Below are 22,197 nucleotides of genomic sequence, written 5' to 3'. Positions count from 1 at the left end.
GTTAGCATGAAGGACCAGGTTACAGAATGGTCCGTGCAGACGTATATATTAGTTACAAAGGTTTATGTCGCCAGAACTGGGGCTACCTCTTTATATCACAGAGAGCAAGAGCGCCAGATTTGTCTGAGTGTAGTTGAGAATCTAATGCTGAGTTGAGAGTAAATCCTTAACCTTAGCTCGGAACGACCAGAATGATGTGTCAGCTCTAATAGTCATGGGTAGGGCATTCCACGATTTGGCTGCTAGCACAGGGAAGCTGGAGCCTCCAGCTGTTTTTAAATTAAACCTAGGGACCTATACGTCTTATTCTGTTTGATCAACATAGATGACAATAACACCTCACTTGTTCAGACTTGAGTCCCTCCACATGCGACAGAAATCAGATGTGTGTCCCCTTCTAGAACTCTATTCTAAGTAGTAGCTGCACCTCGCCATACCGCTTCCTTGCTATGTTATGTTTATTTGTACCGCGTACCGCTACCACCCAGGGGCAGTCTCCAGGCGCTCCGCAACACCCTATATGGCATCATAGCTGATTGTAAAGATTGACTCTGTCCAACACACGTTTCTCAACTGTATATTTCAACCAGTACCCATCATCCTTGCTTCCTGTCACGCCTGTGCTCTTTTTCATGGATTGAAATGAATCCACCCCACGCACCACCTTAGTTCTCATATGAACCACCATACCAATCTCTGAAATTCTCTCACGTTGGAGCACTGAAAGAAGTTTTTGCAAACGCTCCCCATCTGAGGTGTTTCCGTTATTCCCCTTTTTATTTCCTTTCATCCCAGTACAAGGACTTTCCTCTCATTACCCAGCGAGTCTTGCACTCGGATATCCGCTCCATTTCCTATCAGCAGCCGGACGAGCTCTGCGTTCCCCACACAGGCAGCGAAGGACAGGATGTGCTCCCCTGCAACAAAAAACACAAAGGTAGCAGTGTACTATGCAAAGGCGACAGACAAATAGAATACAAAAATCACACAACAAATACAGCAAAGATGGGTTGTTCACACTGAGCTGCAGAGAAAATGAACTGGAGTTTAAAAGAGAGCAAAATCATAAAGCAAGAGGGAAACAGGAAGTAGAAGAAACAGTCAACAGAGATGTCATTTGGGGGCCGCCATGGCAACGGTAGTGGCCATGTAGTTATGGTTAAGTTGCTGTCTCCATAGGAAGAGCACTTTTTGGGTGGCTTATAACTTCGCTCTCCCTGGACGGATCCTCACCAAACTTTGCAAAAAATGTATTTGGGTCACTCTGAATTTTTTTCCAAAGTTTGGTGAGGATTCGTCCAGGGGGGGCAAAGTTATAGGGGGGTCCCAAAACTTTTTTTTTTCCCAAAGACTGAATGGGAAAAAAAATTTGCTCTTGCCTACAGCCCAAACCGCTGGACGGATTTCCACCAAATTTGGACCAGGAGCAGCGGATTGGTCCCGAAAGCGTGCTTTTGCAGATTTGGTGAAAATCCGTCCAGTAGTTTTTTTTTTAAAATGACCAAAAAGTAGGTAAAAAAAAATTAGTGATATCTGTGTTCGGTTCGCGGACACACTTCCCTGTTCTCTCCGCGGACAGTGTCCTGATTGGCCAATCGTCTTGCGTGATGTTCGCGGACATGCAACGTGTTCGCTGATTGGACGGCGTGGAGCGTGAAGCGCGTCAGATTTTTCGGTAGCACCCGCCATCTTGGATTCGCGGACAGCGCAGTGAAACTTTGTTCAAAATGTGTATTTTGTAGAGTGTGTTGGTGTGTAGGAGTGTTTGGGGAGGGTGGGAGTGTATGAGATAGGATGAAAGTTGTGTTTTTTATGTGTTAGACGTTCTTTTTGTGTCTGATTTGTTTGCGGACATCACAGGTGTTCTAAAATGTTCTAAATAAACTGACTAGGGGGTGTTTCAAGGACTCAATATGTGTCCGTTTTGTTCGCAAGCAAAGTGAAACTGTTCTAAGAACACTCGCGGTGTCCGGGGAGTGTTCGTAGGGGGTGTCCTGAGGACGCTGTCCGAATTGTTCTCTGTCAAGTTGAATGTGTTCTAAGAACACCCGCGGTGTCCTGAAATGTTCGCAAATAAACAAAATGGGGGTGTTCTGAAGACGCTTCTAAGAACACTCGCGCTGTCCACGGAGTGTTCGTAGGGGGAGTCCTGAGGACGCTGTCCGTATTGTTCTCTGTCAAGTTGAATGTGTCCTAAGAACACTCGCGGTGTCCTGAAATGTTCGCAAATAAATAAGATGGTGGTGTTCTGAAGACCCTTCTAAGAACACTCCCGGTGTCCGGGGAGTGTTTGTAGGGGGTGTCCTGAGGACGCTGTCCGTATTGTTCTCTGTCAAGTTGAATGTGTCCTAAGAACACTTGCGGTGTCCTGAAATGTTCGCAAATAAACAAGATGGTGGTGTTCTGAAGAAGCTTCTAAGAACACTCCCGGTGTCCTGGAATGTTCGTAGGGGGTGTCCTGAGGACGCTGTCCGTATTGTTCTCTTGTTCTCTGTCAAGTTGAAGGTGTCCTAAGAACACTCGCGGTGTCCTGAAATGTTTGCAAATAAACAAGATGGTGGTGTTCTGAAGACGCTTCTAAGAACACTCGTGGTGTCCGGGGAGTGTTCGTAGGGGGTTTCCTGAGGACGCTGTCAGTATTGTTCTCTGTCAAGTTGAATGTGTTCTAAGGACACCCGCGGTGTCCTGAAATGTTCGCAAATAAACAAAATGGGGGTGTTCTGAAGACGTTTTTGAGAACACTCCTGGTGTCCTGGAATGTTCGTAGGGGGTGTCCTTAGGAAGCTGTCCGTATTGTTCGTTGTTAAGTTGAAAGTGTTCTAAGAACTATCGCGTTGTTCCTAAAAGTTCGTAGGTGGTGTCCTAAAAACGCTGTCCGTATTGTTCGCTGGCAAGTTCAAAGTGTTCTAAGAACAATCACATTGTTCGCGGACATTAAAAGTTTCCCATAGATCATAGTTGAAATGTTTGACTCTATGGATGTGATATGCTGCGGTGGTTGTTGCCAGGGCATAAAGTCTTGGGTGCATGGCCATTTGGCCATTTGGCCATGCACCCAAGACTCTATGCCCTGGCAACAACCACCGCAGCATATCACATTCATATTTGCTTATAACTTTGGGTGAAAAACAAATGTATAAGGAACAAAGGTATTAGATACTATGGATGTGATATGCTGCTATGGTTGTCCTTATTATTGTATACTTACTGTTTGGTCTAGTAATGGGAGTCCATGTTTTTCTTCTTCATTTCTGTGATAAAAGAAAATAGCATGTTAGTATTAGTATTTTGTAATGACTTATTACATTGTATAAGCAATATACTTTTATTTTTTTTCGACCCTCATATTTAGTAGAGTACAAATCAGAGTACTGTGCAATTTGCTCAGTTTCTGTATTTGTTGCTAAAATCATTGGGTCTGTGGGAGAAAAAAAATCCATGTTGGATTAAAAAAAAACCCTTTTTCTGTTATGCTACAGTTTATTTGTTTGTTTGTTTTCAGTGTTCACTTGTTGTTTCTGGCTAATGCTTTATACTTTGCTTTGTTGTTTTTTTTTGGAGCAGCAACAGATTCTTCATTTGTTTTGATATTATAAAATTTTGGAGCAGTTAGATACCAATTGGCGTATTCTAACTGTCTATTTTCTAAATATATTTAGTGGTTTTGATTTATCTATTTGGATATTGTTACATTTTGGGACAGTTAGATACCAATTGGCGTATTCTAACTGTGTATTTTTTGGCCTAATTTAGTGGTATTCATTTATCTGATTAGTTGTTGTAGAATCTTTGAGCTATTAGATAGCTTTTGGAGTATTCTAACAGTTTATATTTTTTTTAACACAAATTTACTTAAAGGTTTAAATACAGTTTATTTATCAAATTTTGGTTTTAAGAACATCAAATAAGCGTTTGTAAGATTTGCTGGTAATCTCTGCTTTAGAGTAATGGTACTATCATTACATTCAAACCATCCACATTTCTTTTTTATATATGCAGTGTAGTGCCCTGAATTGGTTGTGGCTCCTGCGTGGTAGATTATACCTATTGTTTTGAAGGTTTTCTTACCAAGTGATATTTGACCATGTGTGAATCCAGTCAGCTTGCAGTTGTTTTTGGTACCATCTGCATTGTAACGTAGAAGCATTAGTATTACGTATTTACTATATGTTTGTATTACTAACGTGGAACGATTATCTGAATTGCAGGTAGAGCATTTGCATTTTGTACACGTTGCTGAAATGGAACGGATTCGCAATTTGTTATTGATATATATATGAAGCGTTCATTGGGGTTTTCTTCTTGTGTCACATTGTTGCAGAGAGTGCATGTATGTTTCCACATGTATGAAATCTGAAAGATTTCATTTATAGGTATGTTTTTGTTTTCCAGTACTTGTAGTAAGTACATTAGAAATTCTTGTGGATCTTCCTGTGAGCTTATAGTGAATTTCACCATTCCAGCACAGTAGTCCAATTGTCGTCTTATTCCAAAAACTCTATATGTGTTGTCAGGATTGTTTGCTGCATTTCTGTGAAGTACTAACATTTGCAAACACAATGGGTCTGTACTGTGTAAGTAAATGTTGTCAACAATTGGTGGTAATTGAAATAGAATATTCATTGCTACATTTGCATAGCAACTTACACCAACTATATTTGAGAATGTAAATGGTCCAGGTAGTTCTGTATCTAACTGCTTTTTTTGGAGTTTGTCTTCCTTCTTTAAAGAAGTACCTGGTTTACTTTCTCTAATTGATTCTTTTTTGTTTGTGGTACTTGATGAAGTATTAGTTTCTTTTACTCTCTTTGGAGGATTTGCAGTGACGTCCTGTTGCATTTCTGTTTGATTTAGTTTTCTTTTACAACGTTTTAGTTTTTGTGGAACAGAATATGTGTTTAGATGGGGCGTGTATAGTGAGCGAAGTCTATTATATTCTAAAATGCAAGGAATATCAGCGTTTACTTTACTTGCAAAGTAAAGTCAAATCAAAGTTGATTAGAAATAGACCGTCAAGTGTATGTAAGCGTGATAGTGCTATGTAGCTCATGCCTTCTTTAAAGACTGTGTTACCAATATCTATCATTGCTTTGTCTAGGGTAAGACCTTGTGATTTATGAATCGTGACTGCATATGCAAGAGTTAGAGAAAATTGTTCTCTGCGTACATACATATCTTTGAATAGAAGGAATCTAGCTGTTGAGTGTCCTATCCGTTTTACTTCTGAAAGTTTGTCAAAGAGTATATTGACAAACTGAATTTTGTTGTCACGTGGGTATGTTTGAAAGCCAACAACTGTACCCATTGCTCCATTAACTAGTCCTTGGTCCACGCCAAGGTTACGTTTAAGCATTACTCTGCAATTTAAGGATAATTTTAACATCTTTTCTAAGCATGCTATGTTTGAGATTGATTTTTCTAAATTATTTAGTCTTGTTGTGGCTTGGTCACACATGGGTAGTGTCATACCATGTACATCTAGTTTGTCTGTGGCGCTAATTTCCATTATTGGTTGCATTTCTTTACTTAACATTATTTCATTGAATTTGAGACAGCTTGCAAGAGTTGGCATTAAGGCCATACAATTGACATTTTTGTGGGCTAATTGTTCCATAACATCTGTAGCACATGCCTTATCGCCATAAAGTGCATTAATGTGCCGGGTTTTCAATGTTGCTTCAGCTTCTTTAGAAAGTATACCAACTCTCAAACTTTTTAAAATGTTGGCATAAGTTAGATCTGCAGATTGGCGCATGTTTTCTGTTAATTCTCTGTATTGGAAATGTTGCCAAAGGTTGACATTTCCAATGCTGCCAACAGTTTTACGGCAGAGTTTGTTCCCTAATGTTTTAAAACTAGGTTCACCTTTTACTGGTGTTAATTGAAGCAGATCTCCAAAAACAATAATGTGTTTTCCTGCAAAGAGCTCTTCATAGTCTGTTTTGAGTACTTCTTGTAATCTGAGGTGAATCAAAGCTAACATCAGGTTGGAGACCATGCTCACTTCATCTATTAGTAGCATTTTCATTTGTTTCAATACTTTGCGTAATTCCATTGCAGCTTCTGCAGAAAGTTTGTAATAGTCTAATTTGTTCTGGTGTTCTACTGGTAACAGTAGTAATCGGTGTAATGTAACACCACCTATGTTGTAGGCAGCTATGTTTGTCAATTGTTGAAGGAACTTACTAATGATTTTGATTAGGAATGTTTTGCCAGAAACAGCTTCACCACTGACGTACAGTAGTATAGGTTTATAATTATGGCAGGAACATTCTTCATGTTCATGTTTTACACCATGTGCAATTTGTTTTGTTACTTCTTGAAAAATGCTACTTTGCTCATTGTTTAGTTTTGATTGTAGTACAGTTAAGTCTTCCTTATCTTCATATTGACACATGGTGTTTTCTACTTCTATCATAGCTAATTCTGCCTCATTTGTTATTAGTGGTTCTCCCAGTGGTTCTTGGCTTCCTGTTAAGGAAGGTTGACTACTGTCAGGAGTATCCTTATCTAGTTGGGCTTGGAGTTCTTCTTCATGTTGCTGTTCATTGTGCAACATTGTTTTGTACTGTGTAAAGTTTACATCAGTTATAGTGCTTTCATTTGCTTTGAAAGCATCCTCATATGAGTCATAGTTATCTAGTAATTGTTCTTCTTTTCTCCATGGTTTGAAGAGTTGTAGCAGGGACATGTAATATACTTCTTTATGTTGAGGAGTCTTCAATGACAATTTGATATGATTAATTAAATTTGGTTTAGTGCGTTTAACTAAGCTGCCTTCACAGTCTGCCACTCTATATTTACCTTTTTTTTCATCAGGTTTCATATTATTTTTGTATGTGTAGTTTTGGGCTATTTGGTATAGACACATGTTTTCCAAAGTATTACTTCTGTTTGGGTAGTATGTGTCCAATAAATTGTTTTTTAAAATGTCTTGGCTGTTGGGATCATGTTTGGCTATTGTTTCTATATCTTCATATGATTTTAGAACTCTTTTTCTAGATTTAGCTGGACCAAGACTTAGCCATACTATATTTTCAGATTTACCATACAATGAAGTACCAGTTAAACGATCAGCTGCTCCATAAGATCCACATTCTCTATGGGTGAGCATTTTTATGCCCAAGCTGTATAATTTCTGAGATACTGTTTTATCTGATGACAGGTCATTCCAGAGGTCTTGGAGCTCTGTCTTTTCTGCTTTAGTTAAGTATGCTGTGACATATTGTGCAACTGCAGTAGAATTGTCTGCAATGTACTGCACATCTATGTTTGCATTCCATAAGTGGGCAATGATTGCATTATAATCATTGATATATTGTTCTTCTTCTTTTCTTTTTATGTAATATGTATTTTTAGGTGACGTACCTTTAACACTATGTCTAACTGAAGACATGAGGTTGTTTACTTGACCTGTATTTGTAACTGGTCTAGGGAAACCAAATCGGCATTTGGTGTAGTATTTGCCTTTGTTTTTGTATTTGCGACGACAATATTTTCCACATTTGTGTCTTTGAAATTGTAAAATTTGTGCACAAAGATCACTATTTGTGGCTTCTGATGGAATTTCACAAGTGACATATTTTTCAATAAACTGTAAAACAGTGGCATCACTGTCTTGACCAAATTTAGGAGCATCTTTAATCCATAAAAGCATGTGGATATGTGGTGCTCCTCTGGCTTGGTATTCTTTTCTCCAAAAGAAGTGTTGCACTTCTCCAAGGGGAGGAACAGTTTTATTACAAATAAAATGTAGCATAGCAATGAAGCGATGGTGAAATTATCTTGAAACATTAACAGGATCCAAAGAACAAAGTTCTCCAGGTGTTAGAATATCTATGTTTGTTTTGTTTTTATTTGATATGCGTAGGAAATCATGTAAATCTTCCCATGCATATTCTGCACAACTTAATGTAACAAACCAAGTGGGTGGACCAAGGTTTCTGATCATACAACGTACATCTCCAGGACGTCGAAACCAGTACTCTTTAGTACCACGCATATTTGCTAATAGATTTGTAATATTTGATTGTAAAACCTCATCCTTTTGTTGCACTTTCTCTAATAATTGTGTAGCTGTCATATTTTGAAAGTGTGATCCTGATTTTAATATGTGTGCAACTCCGTAACATAAAGTTGCTAGTTCACTTTCAAAGAGTAGTGGAATATGTATTCCACATTTTGTCTAAATCTGGGATCTTCAGAATACATCCGTAATGAGCGGTATTCTGAAGCTGATATTTGAATAGGTCTGTCATCATACCTTCCTCCTTTGCCAGTAGGAAAGAGTAGAGGAAAAGCACATGCTTCTATACTTTTTTCCCATATACTGATTGGCAATCCTTTTGTTTGACGCATTTGGTTAAGTTTCCAGTACATCTTGTACGGTGTCATTACAGTGCAAAGGATGAATTGTATAATGGTCTAAAGTATTTGATATTGTAGCAGGATCTAGTAGCTCAAATTGACCAGATTCTTGTGTTTCTTGAATTATTTCAGTTGTATCTTTCAAGTTTTCTTCAATATTAATTTCTTTGTAATATTCATTATTCTCTTTAAGATATTGGAAGGCTTGTCTAACTTTATATAAATCTACCAGCTGTTGCCATATTTTTTTGTCTTTTGGAGGTACTCCATTTACTAATATAATTATAGATTGCTGCATTGGACGTTGCACTCCTAGGGTATGCACATTTTCTTTTAGATTTAATGGTAAATAAACTACTTTTCCATGAATGCCTTTTACCAATTCAGAGGGAGGTAATTTTGCTGCTTTTGGTTGAAGGCGTATTATTGCTTGAAATGGGTGTACTGTTTGAATTATGATGCTCTCATATAAATTAAGTTGTTGTAGAGGTTTTGGTACTGGGTATAATTCCAAATTATTTGTGATAGAACGTGAAGGAGTTTGGTTGTTGTCAAGTTTTGTAGTGCAATAACTGCAAAGTATTAAGGGCTCAGTTATTTCATATTTGTTTTCTGCTACAAGGTAGAGAGCTAATTCAAACCATTTAGAATCTTCATTGTCTTCTATTTTGTATGATAGATCCACAGTTTTTGTGTTACTTTTATAAAAAATTCTACGGCAACATACACATACATGGTTTGGTACTTCAGCTGATGTACTTTTAAATTTTAGTATTTATTTTTTGTATGTGTTTAGCAAAAGGTTGCCATGTGTAGAATTGTTGCTTAATTGGTTTAAAGCTATTTTATTCTGTAAATGGCTTTCACTTCCAAAATATTTTTTCTGGATTTAGAGAATTTCTTCAAGTAGGTCTTTTGCTGTACCATGTAGAAGGATGTTATTTAACTTTGCTAGTGCTAAAGCAGGACTTTTAGCATAGTACAGTTTATAGACTAGATTTCTTATAGTTGAATGATGTGTTGATATCCTTTTGATATCATGGAAAGTGGTTTTACAAGTAGGTCCTGTAATGCAGGCCAATGAATGTCCTTGTAGTCCTGTGTACTTGCGCACTGGACAGGTATCTATATTTTGCAGTAATTTAATTTTGATTTTGTCTTTGCTTTTTACATATTTATTGAGGAATTGGCGTAAAGATTTGAAACATTGTTTGGGAATGTTACACATTGACGTGCATGGTCATTTGTACACTAGTCGTTCTGATTCAGTTGAATGGAGGGGTAATTCTAAGGTTTCAGGGCATATTTTTGTAAGAAGTACTTCTTGTTCCATTGTGGTATTATTCACTTTTTCATAACCTCGACCACTGCTATGTATGGCAATTGTATTAGTTTGCTTTTGTTTGTACGCTTCTTCATTAAAATATGGTTCTGTGCTTGTAGTGTGATTCCATTCACCTCCGCTGATACTTAAGAAGTTCTTTCTGTTGATATTTCGCTTATTGAGAAGTCTTTTTTGTAATTTAGTTGTTAGTGGTTTCATTTTGTTTAACAGTAACATAAATACATTTCTTTTGAGAAGAATTGCACTGTCCATCAATGCTTCTAAGATTAATTTCCTACGATAGGTTTTAAGCTTTGAACATGATTTCTCTCCTGTTTTTATAAGATTTTGAAGGACTTTGTGACGGTATATTTTGGCTAAAATACTTTTCTTGGTATGCTTACTTTGCACTATATTAAAATTTGAAGAAGTAGTTTTATCTGTACTGATAGCTGATTTTCTGTTAATTGTTTTTTGGTTTGTTTTACATTTTGATAGAGGAAGCGAAGTTGGTGTACTTGAAACAACTTTTTTTACAAATTCTGCTAGAGATGGATGCTTATGTTGGACACCTTTATTTTCATTTGCTCTACTTTTGCGTTGGTTTCTACGGACTTGACTTTTGGTAGGCATTCTTTAGGGTCTGTTGAAAAAAATAAAGAAGATATGGGTTGGGGTGTTCTGGAATGTATGTGTGCTGTGTGCATGAGTGTTTGAGTAAGATGATAAATATGTATGTAATGGTGTGTGATTGTGCATTGGGAACTAAAACTAGTAGGGATAGGTATTCTTGAATTTATGTGTTATTAAACTGGTGTTCAGATGACAAAAAAAAAGTAAGCTAGTGGTGTGGAAAAGTACAAATAGTAAATCTAATGTATACAATTAAAACAGTTGTTTGTTCTATAATATGAAAATTGTAGTGGTTCAGTTGGGTAATTTGTGTGTCCAAAAATAGAAATTTGTGGACCATTCTGGCTGTAAATCGCTGTTTAAGACATGGATATTTTTGGACAAAATGGTACAAAATCTCTATTTTTAGAAACCGAAATAGCTCGAATTAATGTTATAGTATATTTGATTAATAATACAAATATTATGGTGATATTTTACTTACTTTTTTTTTAAATTAACAGGTAACTTCTTAGTTTTTCTTTCTTCTTCGAATTTGGCTGCTTCTTTTCAGGAAACTGGTCTTCACTGCAATTGTAAAAGCTTCAAATTAGTAACTTTGTTTGTATATAGCACTGTTTTTAATTTAGATATTGATTTTTTTAATTGAAATCCTCAGTGCCTTCTGTAAAACCATTAAGCTAATTTATTTACATAAGATACATTGCATCAGTTCAGTACATATGATATGTTCTTAATGAACAAATTGTATTGAATGACTAACTGTAGCAAAAAAAAATATCTTTACTATGTCTTGTGAAATTTATAATATATTAGTGAATACCACTATTTCTGTAAGTAAACTGTTCTAGGTAATAGTGCCTCAATGTCATGTCTAATTTAAAGTAATTAAGTAAATAAATAAATAAAAACAAAACATATGAAATTGTATAAGTATTTTTTATAAAGGTTTAAACATAGATTGTGTTTGCATGCTATTTTGTTTGAATATATGTAGTCTATATATTTCATTTAAAAAATGTTAGTTTAACATGATTTGAGTGTGTGTGTATAAAGAAAGTAAAAAGTATAAAGGTTTATAAGTGATAGTTGATTTTAGGAAATTGAAAAAAGTACAGTAAATTCATTTTACAGATTTTACAAGGTAAAAGTCTGTTCGAAAATGTGTTCATCTACTATACAGAAAATATGCATACCTGAAGTTTGTGTTCATGCATATGGATATGCATGGAGCTGCAAGTAGAAATCTTGAAGACTTGTACAGTATTTCTGGTAGATGTTGCTTGCCAATGATATGACACTTGTACTCAGAGAGATTCAGAGTACGTTTGCAGTGCTGATATATGATGATGCAGTTAGATGTAGAGGTCTTGAATGTGATTGGTGCATGGTCATGTGATTTTTGAGGTACATCCAATGAGGGAATGGCAGAGAGAGTGTAGTGGAAATGGTAGAAGGGCTGTTCATGTTACGATATGTCCGCGGACATGACGTTAGTTCACAGACATCGGGAGTTACATTCGGGGATTTTTGGGTTCAGAAGTCATGCAAATGAGAATAAGCACTGAAAGGGATTGGTCAGGAAAGTCTGGTGGGTGTGTTGTACCAGGAGAGATTTTCTCAGATACTCTTTTTGCTGAGAGAACAAAAGATAGCTATGTCTGTGTGTTTCAGAAAACAGATTGTTTGGATTTTAGGAGATTCGTGGATACATTGGTTGAAGGTGCATGCAGAAAGCTGTGGAGTAGCTGTAGATCTTGGATTCCCACATGTGGAAGTACAATGGCATGGAGTACGTGGAATGAAGTGGTTGGACTTGCTACCTCTCTGTGCTACTTTGGAGACAGAGCAACATCCAGACATAATTGTAATTCATTGTGGAGGGAACAGTTTAGGACATGTGACTGGAATTTTTTTGCAATTTGCTATGAAAGAAGGATTTAGGAAGGTTATGGACATGTTTCCTAATTCTCAAGTGATATTTTCACGGATTGCGCAGAGACAAATGTGGCTTCGTTCTTCTTCATTTGGTCCACAAATGGAAAAAGCAAGGTGCAATGTTAAAAAGGCTGTTTGTGGCTTTCTAAGAGATTTTGGCATGTCTTCTTTTCACAATGAAAATATTATGTTTTGTAGTACATACATTTTTCGCAGAGATGGAGTCCATCTTACTTATGCTGCCAATCAAATTTTTATGAGAAATGTACAAAATGCATTGCAACCTTTTTTGGAATTACAACAACGATTTTGAAGTAGATGTTAAGCATTTACAATTTTTGACTTACAAACACCACCCAAAGACCCTTTTCAGAGCCACCACTTCTTTCCAGAGAAAATTACAATGTTTGTGATGGAGTAACAACCCAATTTTTTTAATGTTCGCGAACTGTCCGCGGAATTCTAAAAAATACAAAGAGCCCTGCTTCATTTATTTTCACTTCTATTTTTTAACTGGGAAAGGCGGCTCTGAAAAGAGCCTTATTTTTTTTTTATTTTTGTAATTTTGTATTTTTTTTTGTTTTTCAGACACGACACACTAGGAGAGGAGGGTAAAGGAGGGTAAAGAGGGGGACACCAACCACAGGGATAAGAAAGGGCGAGCTGAGAGAGGAAGATGTAGAGTGGGTTTTATTTGGGTAGTAAGCAGGTCTTCTCGTGCTCTGAGACGATAGTGTCAAAAGCACTCCGAAGTCGCTCCCCCCTCGCAGAGTACTGTGTCACAGTACATACATACAACTGTGACCCTCGAAAGGTAAGGGTCATCAGCATTCTGTATGGCCTGTGAGGCAGCTTGAGAAAGACGCTGTCCCACAGAGGTGGTCCTTGTGGTGACAGGATCAGAAACAGAGGATGAAGTAGAGGAAATCTACCTGCTACGTTCTTCGCAAGGTACAACCCTGCGAATAGCCCCAGAGTGAAATGACCACAGGTGTCGCTTCATAGTAGTGGTCCCAAAGCTGTACTTACCGTGCTTCCCGTGACTGAGTATCATTTTGCACTCATTGCAGGTAACCCAGTTCGCACGAGCCTACGGACCATTCCCATGAATGGTAAATAACCGCCACACCCAAGACTCACGCCTAGTGCGGGTAGTAGGGATTTCCTCTACCTCATTCTCATCATCCTCTTCTTCCTCCTCTGCATCCTCACTCCTGTTCCCCTCTTCAGGCCCTTGGGGAGGTGGTGGTGGTGGAGGGGGTGGGGGTGGTGCTGAAGCAGGTGCAGCACCACGTGGCAGTTCAGCAGCCAAGGATGCTATCTCGATGATGGTGTAGTCTGCAGGTGGCAGCAAAAATCACTGTGTTCTGAAGAATAGCCAGAAACACAATGGGAATAAGCTCTTGGGCGTGGTCTTTTATAGGGGTGCTTTTGCGCGGTCCACGGACATGCGCACTGTCCGCGGACAGATCGAACACAAAAAAAGGATCGGAAAGTTTCAAAAGGTATATAGAAACTCAAGATTGCTATGTGGGACTTGTGCCATGGTGAGATTTTATTGAAAAATATTATGGATTAACTGAAAATGTACTTTTAAATTGTTCGGGGACACGAACAGTGTCCGCATTTCAGGACACACGATGAGCGTGGGCGCGGTCATATGATCTGTTCGCGAACTAGTCCGCGAAGGAAGCGCCTGTCCGCAGGACACCAAGTGCACAGAGATTTGTTAGCGCATGCGCATTGATGTCCTACGGACACTGTTCGGGTTCTGAAGTAATTAAAAGTGCGTCATACATGAAACGAACATTTCAGGACACCGCGTGTGTTCTTAGAACAGTTTAAACTTGGTTGCGAACACTAAGGACAGATATAGTGTTCTTCGGGACACGTGTAATTTGGTTTATGTACGAACATTTCAGGACACCAATTGTGTTCTTAGAACAGTTTCAATTGGGTAGCGAACACTACAAACAGGTATAGTGTTCTTCAGGACACCTCCATTTTCGTTTACGTACAAACATTTCAGGACACCAATAGCGTTCTTAGAACAGTTTGAACTTGCTAGCGAACAGTACCGGACAGGTATAGTGTTCTTTAGGACACTTAAATTTTTGTTTGTTTACGAACAATTCAAGACACCGCGTGTGTTATTAGTACAGTTTCATGTTGCTAGCGAACACTACGAACAGTTGTACTGTTGTTCAGGACACATCATTTTCGTTTATTTACGAACATTTCAGGACACCAATTGTGTTCTTAGGACAGTTTTAAGTTGATAGCGAACATTACGGACAGATATAGTGTTCTTTAGAACACTTTAATTTTTGTTTCTTTACGAACATTTCAGGACACCACGTGTGTTCTTAGAACAGTTTCAACTTGCTAGCGAACAGTACGAACAGGTGTGGTGTTCTTCAGGACACCTCCATTTTCGTTTATGTACGAACCTTTCAGAACACTCGCACTGTCCGCGGACACTTTTATTGCTTTTAAAAAAAAAACGGAAACTATTCACAATACAATATAAAAATTAAACTTTATTTAACATATATTAATAATTTATGACAGAGAAGGTGAGGCAGAAACAGAAACAAAAACAGGAGAATTTGGGGTTTCAACATGATTGGTATGAGGTGAAGAAGGGATGGAAATCTCATCAAAACGTTTTGGATTATGGAGAGAGTTTGGGGATAATTGACTGGGATATGGTGAGGAGGGACAAGTACATGTGGGGCAATGGTACGAGGTTTTTGGTTTGAAATGATTTTCTACAAAGGTTTTTAAATTATTAAAATTAGCCAACAATACATCCATTTGTTCTTCTATATTGTGAAGACTTGTATCCATAACAGGGTTTTCTGAAGTTTTTTCTATTCTGGTATGCTCTGTACAAAAAAATAATATATATGTTAAATGTATGTAAAAAAAATAATAAATAAATGGTTTATATTATAAAGTGTTTACCATTAGTTTTACTATCTTGTAACATTTCTTCATGTGGGAAATTGTCCTCTAGCCATTCCAGAGTACTAGACATTTCTGTGAGAAAAAAAAAAAGATAATATATTTTTTAATCTAGTACAGAAACTTTATAAATATATGAGTAAAATGAAGTACACTTACTATTTCTGGTAAGATAAGTCCTATGTATTCAGTGGGTCTGGTCTTGTTCTCAGTTCTGTTGTGTCTGTGAGGTAATTATGTTGGAAGCCAATTTATCTTCTTGTGGTATATTCCATTTCAGAACATATTGTATTTAAATGAATGGTTAGTGTGTTACATATATGGGTTACATTTCTTATGTATTACTATATATAATGTGTTTGTGTGCTGCTTTTTGAATTTGTTAAATGTTCCTATATTATGATGTAACAATCAAACATACCCATCCACCCCCCCCCCCCACAGTTTTTAGGTAGTGGCACTGTTCTCTGAACATGTCCGCGAATATTAAATAAGTTCGCGGACATCTTGTTCATAGGAAGAGATCTAGTCAGTTCCATATGACATGTATATAAAGTCAAAGTCATTATTGTTAAGTTGTGCTACTAAAAAACTATGAAATTCAGTCAAAAAACTTTGTTAAAGGGACGTTATGGTTAAGTTGCGCTACTAAAACCTATGAAATTCAGTGAAAAAAAACTTTGCTAAAGGGACGTTATGGTTAAGTTGCGCTACTAAAAACCTATGAAATTCAGTGAAAAAACTTTGTTAAAGGGATGTTATGGTTCCAAGTAAAACCGAAAAACCCTTGAAATTCGCCAGTTATGGTAAGCTAAGCAACCATAACTCGTGCACTGCTAAGACTAACACCCAGGACATCAAAGATACATCACAAATGTCATTGATGACATCACTGATGACATCACATGTGTATGTACTTCTCATGAAATATGTGTAGAAGGGATTCTTATTATGTTGCGAAAGAAGTGTCAAGAATCATTGCAAGAAATATACCCTAATAAGTGCATTGAACGATGCATTGATATAAATAGCATCCTATTATGGGGTTCTATCTAGTATACTAAGCTACTCATACAGAAACATAACATTGTGTGCAGCGTAAAAGATGAAGGTATGATATTCGTAATGTTAATATGTTGAATAATGAAATGATAATTGTTTTCTTAATAGATTTTTGTGTACTGTGAAATATGTAATAAGTAGCTAATAAAACCCATGTATTACATAATTGCATTACTATAGACAAAACACAAAGACACAAGAACACATACCTATATGGGTATATACAGGGAAAGTGAAGTTAGCAAAAAAGCACAAGTAGTAGCAGAAACAATTCATAATTTAACTGATTAGTTTCATGCAAATAAATGATTGCTCTGTTTCAAAGCTGCTATTTACCCTATGTATATGTATCACTTGATGTGATTGGACCCTAAGGAAAGTAGCGTGAGTACAATGTATACAAATATGACCATATACAGGGAAAGTACAGCCATAAAAAAAAAACAGAACTATCAGAAAGTGCTCATAAGTCTAGTGATTATCATTATGCACAAAAAGGATTGCTGTCTTTCAAGCTTGTGTTTTCCCATATGTATATGTTTCATATGATGTGACTGGACTCTAAGGGAATTACTGTAAGAACCTACTAGAAGGATATTTCTACAAATAAAATAAAATGCTTAGTTTCTGACTGTTACTGAAGAAAACCATGTGGCCTAGATATGGCCGCAAAAGAAAAAATAGTGAGCCAGACATGTGATGTCATCAGTGATGTCATCAATGACATTTGTGATGTCATCTTTGATGTCCTGGGTGTTAGTCTTAGCAGTACACGGTGGTGGCGCGAGTTATGGTTGCTTAGCTTACCATAACTGGCGAATTTCAAGGGTTTTTCGGTTTTACTTGGAACCATAACGTCCCTTTAACAAAGTTTTTTCACTGAATATATATATGATACATTAGTCACCGTAATCGTATTTCTGATGCTTGTATCTGCTTAGATTCACATGCTGTGCATAGGCCAACATCTAGTGGAAGCTGCGGAGTATTACAGTTTGTTTTTCGAAACTTGAAAATGGGCGTCGACACAGGCGTGCCAGTAATACTATCCCTAGTGTGACATCCACTGTACCCATGATCCCTCACACGTCTAGGACCCTCAGATTGTATTTTTTCTGACATGAGGTAGCATGAGGAGTAGCGTGAGTACAGATAATCCAAGCAGATAGATAGATAGATAGATAGATAGATAGATAGATAGATAGATAGATAGATAGATAGATAGATAGAACTACAAGCATCCATGCGCCTTCTCTCAGAGGGGAGGAAGGGTGGGTCGCATGTGAATCTAAGCAGATACAAGCATCAGAAATACGATTACGGTGAGTAATGTATCTCTTCTGAGGCTTGTTGAATCTGCTTAGATCACATGCTATGCATAGATTAGCGAGCAGTGTTAGAAGGAGGAGGTGGGATGTGAGAAGGGTCATGAGCAAATAAATGTCTTAAAATCGCTTGTCCCACTTCAGTATCTGTCTTGGAATGGGTGTCAATGCAGTAGTGCTGAGTAAAAGTGTGAACAGAGCTCCAAGTAGCTGCTTTGCAAATGGTGTCAAGGGGTACATTTGCAATGAAAGCCAGAGTGGCCCCAATGCCTCTAGTATAGTGGGCTCTTGGCATGAAAGGCAGAGTTTTTTCAGAAAGAGAGTAACACAGCTGGATACCGTTAACAATCCACTTAGAGATGGCACCTTTAGAGACGCGATTTCCCTCTCTGACTGTAGCTACAGAGACAAACAGCTGATCTGTTTTCCTTAGCGGTCTGGTCTTGTTTACATAGTAGAGGACCGCCCTACGCACATCCAGGGTGTGTAGTTTCACTTCAGCCGAGCTTTGTGGGTCTTGGAAGAAAGTCAGAAGCTCGATGGACTGGTTCACGTGTAATTTAGAAATAAACTTAGGTGAGAACCTAAGGTGTGTACGTAAAACCAGTTTATCTTTATGAACTGTAAAGAATGGATCCTTCAATGACAGAGCCTGAATTTCACTGACCCTTCTCATAGATGTTATTGCTACTAAGAAGGCCATCTTATAAGTCAGGTGTTTGAGACTGCTTTTATGCATGGGTTCGAATGGGGGGCCCATGAGTTTAGATAGCACTACGTTAAGGTCCCATCCTGGTGGTGGCTTTGAAATAGGAGGGTGAAGTCTCTTTACTCCTTCCATGAAAGCTTTAACCACTGTATCTTCCACCAAAACACCTTGTTATGGGATGTGGTGTATGCTGAACCTGGATGCAAATCCTGGGCACTGTCTGTTTTCGCTTATGGCAAATAGGTCTATAGTGGGGAAACCCCAGTGAGAGAAGAAATCTTCTAAGATTTCTCTGTGTAGGCACCATTCGTGTTCCTCTGGGAGGGGATTTCTGCTCAAAGCATCCGCCAGAGAATTGAGATTCCCTTGGACAGATTTGGGGAACGAGTCCCTCCCTGCTTGTTTAGGTAAAACATGGCTGTAGTGCTGTCCGTCCGGATCTGCACTGACAGATTCAGCAGGTAGATCTCGAATGCTTGAAGCGCTCTGAATACTGCCAGAAGCTCTAGCAGGTTGATCTGATTCTTGGCCACTGAGTGAGACCAGAGACCCTGAGCTGTGTGGTGGAGGTGGTGAGCTCCCCACCCTCTCAGGCATGCATTGGTTGTGACTGCCGCCTGTATCTCGGGATCGTAAAAGGGTTTCCCCTTGGACAGATTTTCTCTTGTCCACCAGTGAAGGCTTTGTACCAGTGTTGGCGAAATGACCACTAGATCGTCCCACTGACCACTTGCCTGAGACCACCGTTTCGCCAACCTTTCCTGCATGGGACGCATGCGCAGGCTCGCGTGGTGGACCAGGTAAATACATGATGCCATCATGCCTAGCAAACGCATAGCTTTGAGTACCGTTATCTGGCGACCGGCCTGATATTGCAGAATTTGCAGCAGTATATTCCAAATTCTTTCCTCTGATGGAAAGGTAAACCCCTCTTGCGTGTCTAGGATAGCTCCTAGGAACTCTTTGGAGGTGCTTGGCATCAGACTTGACTTCTTCTCGTTTATTGAGAACCCTAATTCGAAGAGGAGGTTGATCGTCCTTTGAATGTTTGTTCTGCAAATTACTGGGGTCTCCCCCGTGATGAGCCAGTCGTCCAGGTAAGGGTACACCGGGATTGCCTCCCTGCGTAGGTGTGCCGCCGCCACCGCCTGTACCTTGGTGAATACCCTTGGAGCCGAGGCTATCCTGAAGGGCAGTACCCTGAACTGGTAGTGCCGACTGTCCACCTTGAAGCGCAAGTATTTTCTGTGCGCTGGGAACATGGAAATATGAAAATAGGCATCTTTCATGTCCAATGTTGCCATGTAATCCCCCTTTTTTAGGAGAATAGTCATGCGAAATTTTTGGGGCTTGACATACTTGTTTGCAGGCCGTAAATCCAATACTGGGCGCATTGTCAAATCTTTTTTTGGCACAAGGAAGTAAGTTGAATAAATACCCTTGTTTACCTGTTGTCCCGGGACGAGTTCTATCGCGTCCTTTGCTAGAAGATTGACGATCTCCTCGAGGAGGATCTTCTGGTGGTCCAAAGAATGTATTCTTTGTCATGGAGGGTGGTTTTGGGGACGCTCTAACAGTTCTATGCAGTATCCTGCAGACACTGTGGACAGCATCCATCTGTCTGATGTGATTCCTTCCCAAGCTTGGGTGAAGTTGGAAATGCGTCCCCCTACTGGGGATGCGTGAGAAGGGACCCTGAACGGAGCATCACTGTTTTGGTGGAGGCGTGCCGCCGCCTCTACTGGGGCTGCCTCTACCTTTACCACGTCCTCTCTTATTACCCCTGCCATAACCCTGGGTAGACTGTTGGCTGTTGTTGTTCCATTGTGTACCCTGCCCCTGGGAATAGTTAGACCCTCTCTGGGAATTTTGTCTGCGTGGGCGACGAAAATTGCCATTCCTTCTCTGGTTTGGGGGTTTATTGGTTAGTTGGCTTAGGGATTTGTGTGTCTCATACTCATACTGTCTCAGCACATCCTCGACCGCCTTTCCAAACAATAGATCCGGCTCCACCGGTTTATCTATTAATGATGCCTGGGTTTCGGCTTTCAACCCAGACTGTAGCAACCAAGCATGCCTTTTGATGACAGTACCTTCTGCTATCAATCTGGAAGCTACTCCAGCTCTTCCACCCATCTTCTCGGTCATCCGACCCATGACGCGTCTTAGTTGAGGCTTACGCTGCCACTTCCTCTCTGCCTTCTGGCTGACTCACACCCTGACACAGCCCTTTCTAACCTTAACTGCTCTATCTCGGACACTCTTGATGTACTTGCCCCTGTCATGAGGATCCACCTAATGCCCAAATCCAAGTGCAACTCTTGGCATGACTCAGACCTCGTCACCCTTAAATGCAAGTGTAGGATAGCTGAGAGGAAGTGGAGGGCAACACGTACACCCTCTGACAAACTGGCCTGTCACCTTCTCCAAAGGCAATACAGACTCTCTGTTCTTGCAAAGAAGAGAGGGCACATCCAAGCCCACATCTCTACGGCATCTAACAACTCAGATGAACTCTATAAAATCTGCAAGGAACTGGCCATTCCTGCCACAGTCTCTACCTCTCTTGTCCCTTCCCAGGCCCTCTGCATGGTACTGGCTTCTCATTTCATCTCTAAAACTTAGGACATCCTGTCCACTCTCTCCTCCTCTAAAGCCTCCTTTGCCTTTCCTGGCCCTCCTGCGGGCATCTCTCCTCCTCCCTTCTCCTTTCCTTTGTCCACCCCTGATGACATTTCTAAACAAGTCTGATCAATGAAAGTATTGTCAAAACAAGTTCTTCCTTGTTCTTCCAAAACCATCAAGGACCACATTGACACCCTCACTCCAGCCTTTGCCAATATTTGCAATTACTCTTTGGCCACAGGAACCTTCTCCTCGTCTCTGAAGCAATCCCTTTGCACCCCTTCTTAAGAAACCTTCTGCTGATCCCTCCGGTCCGGCCAACTATCAGCCAATCTCCATTACTCCTTTCCTGGGTAAACTCCTGAAAAAGCTGTTGATCTCCCAGCTTTACCTTCACACTGAATCTGTTGGTTGTCTCCATGACCATCAGTCTGACTTCGGAGCGGCCAGAAGCACGGAAACTGCTCTCATGAACATCCCTGAAGACCTGCTCTCAAACTTCGGTTCTAACCTTCCCTCTGTCCTCATTCTCCTCGATCTTTCCTCTGCGTTCGATATGGTCAACCATGCATCCTGCTCAACCGTCTCCATGATAACCTGGGCATCACTGATCAGGCCCTGGGCTGGCTGACCTACTTTCTCACTAATTGACCCTTCCAGGTCCAACTGGGGTCCTTCTTCTCATTTATCTCTACCTGTGATGTTCCCCAGGGGTCTAATCATTCCCCCTGGTATTTCAACCAATACCTGCCACCTCTTGCCCACCACATAGCCACCCTCTGTTCCAACTTGCAGTGCAATGTGGATGACACTTAGCTCTCCTTCAGGCTCCTCTCAGCCTCCTCTACTCCTTCTCACGTTCCCGACTGTCTTTCTGCAATTCAGGAGTGGTGTGCCGCCAATGATCTCTCCCTTAATGCCAGTTGAGATCCTCCTCATCAGAACACCAGCTCCCTCCTCTACTCTCACTCTCTGGCTTCCCACCGTGGGTCCTCTTCCTTCTCCTAAAAGCCTTGGGGTCATCTTGGACTCCACACTCTCCTTCTCTCCTCACATCTCTGATGTCTCGGAGAAGTCAAACTACCAGCTGCACCTCCTCAGAGGTATTCTTCCCTTCCTCACTTTCCCTCAGAAGCTCACTGTCTCCAGAGCTCTGGTTCTCTCTAGGCTGGATTACTGCAACAGCCTCTTTATAAATATTCCTGCCTCTACTCTCTGTCCTCTAGAATTCATCCAGAATGGGACTG

The 22,197-nt window shown here is 39.7% G+C and overlaps 1 protein-coding gene across 2 annotated transcripts in view; it reads right to left on the bottom strand.

The window, feature by feature from the left end:
- LOC138580097 (transient receptor potential cation channel subfamily V member 5-like) overlaps positions 1 to 22,197 on the bottom strand; it is a 388,386-nt gene that overhangs the window by 242,997 nt on the left and 123,192 nt on the right. For both annotated transcript variants that reach the window (XM_069650376.1, XM_069650377.1), the window contains exon 5: positions 819 to 917. In XM_069650376.1, coding sequence (XP_069506477.1) covers positions 819 to 917 — 99 coding nt within the window. The remainder of the gene's footprint in view (positions 1 to 818; positions 918 to 22,197) is intronic.

This window comes from Ambystoma mexicanum, chromosome 3p (genome assembly GCF_040938575.1).
Source record: "Ambystoma mexicanum isolate Mex_15411 chromosome 3p, UKY_AmexF1_1, whole genome shotgun sequence".
In the NCBI taxonomy this organism is placed as follows: domain Eukaryota; kingdom Metazoa; phylum Chordata; class Amphibia; order Caudata; family Ambystomatidae; genus Ambystoma; species Ambystoma mexicanum.
Note: the sequence above shows the minus strand (reverse complement) of the source record. Positions and strands in the feature narration are given on the sequence as shown.